General features: G+C 36.0%; 1 protein-coding gene across 3 annotated transcripts; it reads right to left on the bottom strand.

The window, feature by feature from the left end:
• Positions 1–5,750: 5,750 nt before the first annotated feature.
• On the bottom strand, positions 5,751–8,680 carry LOC113503857 (piggyBac transposable element-derived protein 3-like). 3 transcript variants are annotated; one of them, XM_026885968.1, is made up of 2 exons: positions 8,579–8,680; positions 5,751–8,116 (listed from the first exon to the last, which is right to left on the bottom strand). In XM_026885968.1, the coding sequence occupies exon 2, from the start codon at positions 7,350–7,352 to the stop codon at positions 6,132–6,134; it is 1,221 nt and encodes a 406-aa protein (XP_026741769.1). In that variant the 5' UTR covers positions 7,353–8,116; positions 8,579–8,680; the 3' UTR covers positions 5,751–6,131. The 3 variants fall into 2 exon arrangements, with proteins under 3 accessions (XP_026741769.1, XP_026741771.1, XP_026741770.1); XM_026885969.1 differs by lacking the exon at positions 8,579–8,680 and adding an exon at positions 8,446–8,535.

Here is an 8,680-nt window from a genome sequence, read left to right on the forward strand (position 1 = left end):
AAACGCGGATGACGTAGCACGGCGGTTCAGGTTTAGTCAGTCAAAGTCTGACACTACCCATTTCCTCCCCCGAGGGAGTGGGTGTCCATGAGGATTCCCCCGCCTAAACAAAAAAAAAAGAGGTTGTATTTACGAGTAGGTACGTATAAAAAATATTTTAGGTTATTATTCCAATCAACAAATACTAATTACTAATAGTGACTAAATATTTAGAACACATGTTTATTTTACATGACAAACAACACAGTAGGTACCTGTGTCTATTTCATTATATTTTAAGCCTTTATGAGGGACCAAACAGCCCTTTGCCTTAATTGTGAAGGTACCTTTTTGATCCCTTTGCTGCGGAAGGGTTAATTCCTTTCCATGATTTTCGTGTGATTATTATACATTCTGGGGGCTGGTCAAGGAGGTTTTGTGTTGACTAAAATGTTGATGGTGGACTTAAATCATATACTCCAGAATTATAACATACATATGTATCTCAAAGTAGGCGTTGCCAGCGGCTCCGCCCGTTAAAAATCCATAATGATGCCACAGGAACACAAAATCCAGGCTATAAATTATGTGTGCATAAAATTTCGTAGAAATCTGTCCAGTGGTTTTTGCGTGAAAGAGTAACAAACACGCAAGCTGCACGGATAGCCGAGTGGTTGAGGTCACCACGCCAAAGTCACTAAGCGCGATGTGTCGCGGGTGCGATCCCAGCGTAAGACTAGCATTTGTGTGATCGACGAATGCTTGTCCTGAGTCGGGGTCAATTTTCTTTTCATTGTTTTTTGTCTTATTGAATACTCGATTTTTTCTCCGCAAACAAGTTAATCTAATGGGTGATGTTTAGGTTTGTTGCCGATAGGTCTGGTATTAAAACTAGTCACTTTCATATATATCAATGATTCTAAATTCTATTATTTCAATGACAAAAGACCAGCACGATACCCCTTTGTAAGACTGTTTTCAGACATATTATTGGAATATTATTATTATATTTACTAACATGAATATTGTCCAAGAAGTTGATCCTTTTCAAGGATATCATATCACCTCATTACTTTCCTCCCACTTGTGTGTGCATCTGAGTTTATTAGCATGTCGTGTATCTGACACCATTTGTACATGTTATCCTAACGAGCAATTTATTTTATGCACTAACTGACCTTTCTGTACTTTTCCTGGAGGTTTTCTTTACCTAGACTTTTACATAGCTATGAGGGAGAATAGATCATGTCAGCTTCCAGTCTTAAATGAGTCAGAGGATTTATGAAATTAATAAATTTTCAACAAAAAGTAAGTAGGGCTGGATTTTTTCTTCTTTACTAACTTTTTAGTTTATGTCATGAAAACTACAATAATATAAACACTACACTACTATAGTTATCCTCATAAAACTTGGGAACCGGTTTTAAACAAAAAGTTGAAGTAGAAAAGTTGTCTCTTATAAAACGAATTTAATAAAGTAATCCATTCAGGGCTAGTGGTACCGGCAACATAGAGGATTCTATATAGAGGCTTAATAAAAATTAGCCATTTTTTTTTAATTTAACAGAAAACGACTCGCTCGGTAAAGAATTTAATCCATATGTCGCACGGGGCTCGAAACATGTTATGGGTTCGAGCCCCGTGTAAGATAATTATTTGTATGATCCGCAAACGCTTGTCCTGATTTTGAGCCCCCGCCGCAACAATTAATAAGTTAGATATTTAAGGAGTCGTTTTTTTTTTTTTTTAGAGTACGTGCAACTAAAATCCAGTCACAAAAGCATCAAACTAACTAAATCCGCTTGCCGTTCTATAAAAGCCCTTTTAAAACTTCAAACCTAGCGTCTGAATTTTTAATGCCACCCCTGTGAAGTCTGTGGAATTGAGCTAGGCATGCCTTAAATGAAACAATGTAAACAATCTTGGCGGTCAAGTAAACTCATTTAAAATCACAGCGGCGACAGATCATCTCTGAAACTTTCAATTGCTGGCTATCGCTGTTTAAAGAGACAACCTGGTGACGGACGGAGCAAGGAAACTGAAGCCTCAGCAGTCGAACCAAAAAGAAATACCCGTTGGGGAATTTGGGTACGTTGAGCACCATATGAAAGGCGATCAAATAAAATTGCTGTTGTATTATGGGGTAAACCATCCCATGACACGTACTTTAAAGTCTAATTTTACTACGGTTGCGTCTAAAGGAGTAAAGATACTTTTTTATTTGATATTTTCTCACTAGAATTTCATGAAACTCGTAAATGACCTATGTGACTTCCTGTGTTGGCAACAGTCCTGATTTCACAGTTCATACTATCCAATAGAAGCAACTCCATGAATCTGCAACCCTCAAAAGTGTCTGCCCATATTTATAAAAACAAACCTGACCATATAAAACCGAAAACAATTTAGATACCTATTCTTACAACAAATAATTCTTTTCCAATAGATTTTTACGCTAAATCTGTAACTTAGTACCACAACGGCAGACATTCGATCCCGTGATGCACGAACAAATTCCAGTAAATATATTGTGAATAGAGTAAATATTCGTAAAGCTTTCAATAAAACAAACACTGTATTAGCGGGATTACCAAACGGAGCACGTTTCTTGAGGTTCGAACTATTTGGTCGTAACTTGTATCGTTCACAAATAGTGGCGTTAGTCAAGTGCGCGGTGAGCGTGAGGGTCGGGAGTTCATAACCCTGTTGACACTGGCACTGTTAATGAATTTGCTTTTTTCCATTGCCGTAGAAAGGCTTGTCCCAAATTCTCCTACAATTATCAAAAAAGTAGTATGGTAATTAATGGTTTAAGGGTTCCCTGGCTATGTATCAGACAGTCCGACATTAGAATTCCGGCTTTACTGGATTTATCAAAAATCTGGCAATCTATCAATCTCGCAATTACAAATTCAATACTAATCATACGCGTTAGAACTGTGTGGTGTCGATGGAAAGCAGATTTGACGCAATTTTGTAAATAAGGCTACCCAGCAGCACTTTTTACGGTCATATTACATTGGACAACTCCCAGTTTTGCCCACCTTTCACCGTTTCCTAAGTGCTTTTGCTGTGAAAGAAGACTGTACTTGCCTTTCCTTAATGATCGCAATGAAAGCAATTTACTAACATAAGTAAATTTAATTTTTATTACAAGTGCCCCTCCACATTTCGTTATGACGCAACGACTCTTTAATGATTAAACGACAGAGCACAAAAGGAAAATAACGAAGAAAAAGCAAGACAAAAAGATAATTTAAATCATACTTATCTTTTAGAAGTTGTTATTCTAAAAAAGAAACCGGTCAAGAACAACTTTAACTCGCGACCCTGCAGGATCTGTACACATCGGGTAAAGAAAAACTAATTTGTAAAAGGGAAGAGTCTTTCATCAAATTTATGACATTTATTACTATTTTATTTTTTATCATTATTGTTGTTCCTTGAAGCTATTCCCAGATGATGTTAACACATCATTTGCGAATATTTCAACTGTAAAGCTAATAAGCGATTAATACAATAGACAGCCTGGTGACAAACGGACAGACGGACGGATGGACTTTAGTAATAGGTGTAAGTTTTTACAATGTTGGTACTAAATCCTAAAAATTGAAGTAACTGATGGAGTTGGGAGGCTGTCGTAAAGTATTCAGGTAGAAGATATCACGTTGGCTTCAGTGTTTCCTGGCTAGTTCGCTGTTGGCAAGTTGAAGCTTGTTATTTAATTTGCCTGTTTTTAGTCCAGATTGGTCGGGAAATGCTCGCCTTGTTTAAATAGATTGAGGAAACCAAATTAACCAAGTGGAGAAGTACGTTAGGTCAGTTTGGTGATTCATTGTTCCGGATGCTAAAGAATTATGTTTGATGGTTTGATTGATTGCCCAAATAAGTAGGAAAGGGACAAAATAGTTTGTTCTATATGCAATGTATAATGATAAAAGACAACACAGCTAAGTTGCCTGTAACATGTTATACGAATATAAATGAAGATCAACCGTTTAAAAACGATCAAGTGCGAGTAGGATGCCCGACACTGGGGCTTCGCACAAATAAGCTGAAGACCAAAAATTTGGTGACCAAGAAATTTGATTGTCACCTAACATTATATGACCACGATAATTGTTCCTTAACCTCAATCTAAATTTTAAGTGTCTAGCTAGACAGCTAAGATACACAGCGTGCTGACAGAAGAACTTAGACAGGTGTACTTCCACAAAGTGTTTCCGTTTTACCCCATTTGATACGGAACTCCACAAATTACCAATACATTGACAAGATGCTACAAATTACGAACATATTCCAAACACCGAGATAGACATGGGATTGTAGATGATTCACTGGACTGAAACATTAACAAAGCATTCACTTGAGTTACGCATTGATAACGGGTTCCTATCAAATGTTCAGTGGTTACATATTAGTATACGCATGGAGCAAAATACCGGGAGTGAACGGCAAATCATCAAATGTCACATGTCTTTAATTTGGCGCCTTTGAAAAGGAATTTAATTTTTAGGCTGCTGAGGAAATTTAGAAAGTTAATGCTTTTGATACCTAGACTTTTCGAACGGTTATTTTTAGTAAGGCAATAGACAAAATGTTTATGTTGTATTTTTGTTAAGACTTAAATAATATTATATAAATTTTTAGAGTTTCTATAATGTGGCAAGTGCCAAGTGGTGGCTGTGAAATTAATATTGCAATTTAAGGTAATTTTCACTTTCTTAAGAATGACGAAAAATATCGTGATTATATCAGGGCCCTAAAGCATTTGCAAGGGTGTGTTAGGTCACGACGGAGGCCAACTGTCAGTGAAAATTCTGCCAAAACAGCGCAGAATAATAGTACGAAAAAGGTATACAGATGATGAGTAAGTACATCATCTAGTAAGATACTCAACTGTGAATGTAATACATATTTTCAAGAAGACAGCGTTCCTATCACAATTTCATCTTCGTATGTTTCCTTTGTAACGAGGCAAACGGTCTCACCGATACCGATGGCACGCGATCGTTTCGCACGTTTTAAATTATTCAGAATGCGTCGACAACCCCAAATTCGTATTACTCTATATTACTCTCATCTGACGGCTTTCCTTAGGGAGTCAAATTGGATTTCGCACCCTGGATATGGTAAATACGTTTAAAGACTCAGTTAGGATTACTGGAACGAAATTTTGTTATGGAATATGTTCTCTTTTTCTTTTGTTGATAAGAGGTGTTTGTTTGAACAGTGTGTGGTTGAATTTTTTTTATAATGTAGTGGGATTAGTTGGGTCACAACATCATCAATCAATATATCCCTTTAATATCTTGGTCAGCCGCCAGTTTCATTGGATGCCATTAAGTAGTTTGGGCCATCTAAAGCGAAATTCGCAAATGTCCCAGTCCTTCTCCACCCACGATGAGGTTTTGTAATTAATAATTATATTATTTTCATATTGTTTGTTAATAAAATGAATTTGAAGAATTGAAAGATTGATCCATAAAATTGGCAAAAATAATCCACCAGTTATAGGCATCTTGAAAATAATAACAAAAAACCCTCACGATACAGTTCTTTATTTACATTATTCCCGCACTTTTAGTCCAAAAGAGGTACAGTTAAAGTTTCCAAGCTTCTTCAAATAATAACTTCCAAAGAGTTTGCTAATTGAGGAAGCTTTTAATCACGGACTTGTTACTTAACAACTTTAAAAAATAAACGAAAACAATCTCGCGCTGTCAGTGTTTTTAAAAATTGTGCCTTATTGTTGGGGAGTCGAAGAAAAAGGCTTCACATTAAGTTTTTCCATTCATACTGATATATTTGTTCCTTAAATCAGTGATTCCAGAATCCAGTCATTTAAAGCGAGGGATTACACCCTTAATTTGGCAAAACATTATAAGTTATGCTATGATGTTATAGTGATTATATGTTATTAATACCTTACTTATAAGTCTCAAAAAAATATAAAAAAAATATTTACTGAAGCATTTCCTGAAAACACGACGTTAAGTATACTCAACAAAAAAGGATGGTCATAGATTAAAGGTAAACTACTATTGTTGAGTAGACTTAACAAAATCAGATTAGGGGCATTATAAATAATAAAACTCACAAATAAAATTAAATCGTTTATGTATTGAAAAAAAAAGAAAAGTTCGTTAAAATTATTTCCTGTCGTGATGGTAATTAAAATGACAGTTTCTGTCTTTGACAAAACACAATCGTACTTTACATTTTAGGCAGTGAACAGTTGTAAATCCTTTTTTACAGTAAGCACATCTACCATATTCTTTACCATGTTCAGGAAAATGATCGATGGCATCGAACCTGACGTCGTCTATGGGCCTGGAACGTTTTGGCTTTGTTATTTTTTCTTTAGCTTTCACATCTGGGACACTAAGTACATCTACATGTTTTCCTTTTTGTTGCAACGCCTTGAATATTTCAATTCTGAATTCTTTCAGAGCCTTATGCTTCACAACACCTTTTCTCTTCATATCTCGCCTATAAAGTAACCAGCCATTATTGACACAAATGTCCAAAAGCTGTGAAAATATGGAGAGATACCAACGCCTTGATTTCATCTCTGTTCTGTAGAGTGCAATAAGCATGTCCGCGAGGTCTACTCCACCCATATGGGCGTTATAGTGTTTCACCAAATTAGGGTAATCGACATCAATTCGTTGCTTCTTCACTTTACAGTAACGTCTTACTTTAGTTTTGGGATAAGCATCGGTATAACTCGACGCTAAAACGACGCACTTATTATCATTCCATTTAACTACGGATAATTTAGTCTTATTACAAACTGTTTGACTGAAGGCTCCTCTTCCTTCTTTTTTCAGGTTTTTGTCAGTTTTCAGTTTATTTGCAGCATTTCTGAGTCGATTTTGCCGAATTGTCCCAAGACTAAAAATGCCATACGAGTTTCTAAGATAGTATATCAATTCCAAAGACGAAAAAAAATTATCGAAATATACCACGCAAGGTTTCTTCTTTATAGTTTTACACAGCCTAATAACTGCTTTACCGCCCCAACCTAAACTCTCTTCTTCGTCGGTAAAGGGACAATTTTCAAATGACTCATGCCCAGCGTACAAAAAAAAGTCATATATGAGTCCAGACGCGCCAGCACGAACCAGGTTCTTAAAACCCCACTTTCTTGGTTTTTGAGGATTGTACTGCCGCTTTTTGCCGGCTTTGGTGCCCTTGTATGGGATCACCATTTCATCGATGCTAAATCGAGTCTCTTCTTCCACTTTGAGGCAGTTTTGGCGAATCCTTTCGGCAAATGGTCTTATTTTAAAGTAAGGGTCTGAGTTTGTCTCATTATTATCGACAAAATGAATATATCTGCGTATTTGCTGATAGCGTTTTAGCGACATAACATCTGCTACTAACGGATAACGAGTTGTCGATGACCAATAATCAATAGATAAGATGGCATAGAGACTATACCCATAATTACTTTAATACTAATAAAATTACGTAATTCTTCAACTGTCAAATTTATAGATTGTCCTGTTAACTGCATAGCATACATGTTAGAATATTGGCATATTTCGGCAAATAAGTCTTCAGAAAAAAAGTCAGAGAAATAGTCGTAGGCACATTTGTTATCCGGAATAGGGCTTTGAAACTCATCGGGTTCTAATTCAGCGTAATGTTGGAAACGTCCGTTTGACCATCTAAATTTCAGATCAATTTTCTTTTTTTTTATTACATGACGAGGTCTTACATTTGTACTTTGGATTTGACGTTCTGTGCGTGTTCTACGAGTTAGTCGTGGTGAAGAAATATTTTGTGGTGACTGTGGAGGCAGGTTTACCATTTGATCAATTATAAATGATGTTGTCACTGAAGGGATATTTGACATGGGAGACAAAACTGGTAATGAACTTATGGATGGTAACGCCTCAATATTTGCTGAAACTGAAGGTGAGTTCATGTTTCGATCATCGTCGGAAGAATCTAAAATATTCAATCGTTCTAATGACGAATCAAGTGTCGGTGCTTCAGATGACTCTGATGTACGGTGTCTATTATATGTTTCAGCTTCGTATTCATTTTCTGAATTGGATGCTTCACTCACCTCCGAAGCAGCGTTATCTTCTGGTACCAACGCTAAGATACGTGATGCTCTGGTATTCTAAAAATAATGTTAAAGAATAGAGGTCAGCATGCAACCAAACAAGTGAAAATAGCCCAACCAAGTTATAACAAAATAGCGGTGCAAGGTTAGCAAGAACTTCGTAAAAACTTTCCGATGTTAGTATAATTTAAATTTAGTAAATGCATAACCAATATAACGCCGACACACCACACAATTAAATAATAACACATAAAACCATCACAGAATTAATTAATTCAATAATCCTAAACATGCGACTGTGTTGAGTATACTCAACTATAATTTCGGCACGTAAATATCTTATCACTTGAATATGTTAAGCGGGCTCAACATGCAAGTTTACCGACCTTTTACGTCCATATCCAGGATATTTCGAGACTTGAAAATGACATAATAATAATGTTTATTTATCAGTGAAATAAATGTAAACATTTATAATTCACAAATTGATGATAATCACAAAAAAATACGTAAAATTACCTGCACAGTTCGCAGAACGCGTCGTCTTGTCGCCATTTTAAATCACAAATGTCAAATGGAGTGTTGCAAGTGGGTAAAAATATTTTTATACCAAAAAACAAC

This window comes from Trichoplusia ni, chromosome 20 (genome assembly GCF_003590095.1).
Source record: "Trichoplusia ni isolate ovarian cell line Hi5 chromosome 20, tn1, whole genome shotgun sequence".
In the NCBI taxonomy this organism is placed as follows: Eukaryota; Metazoa; Arthropoda; class Insecta; order Lepidoptera; family Noctuidae; genus Trichoplusia; species Trichoplusia ni.

Excerpts from the sequence above, each read along its gene's own strand:
- LOC113503857 (XM_026885968.1), bottom strand. The coding sequence starts at position 7,352 with ATGTCGCTAAAACGCTATCAGCAAATACGCAGATATATTCATTTTGTC.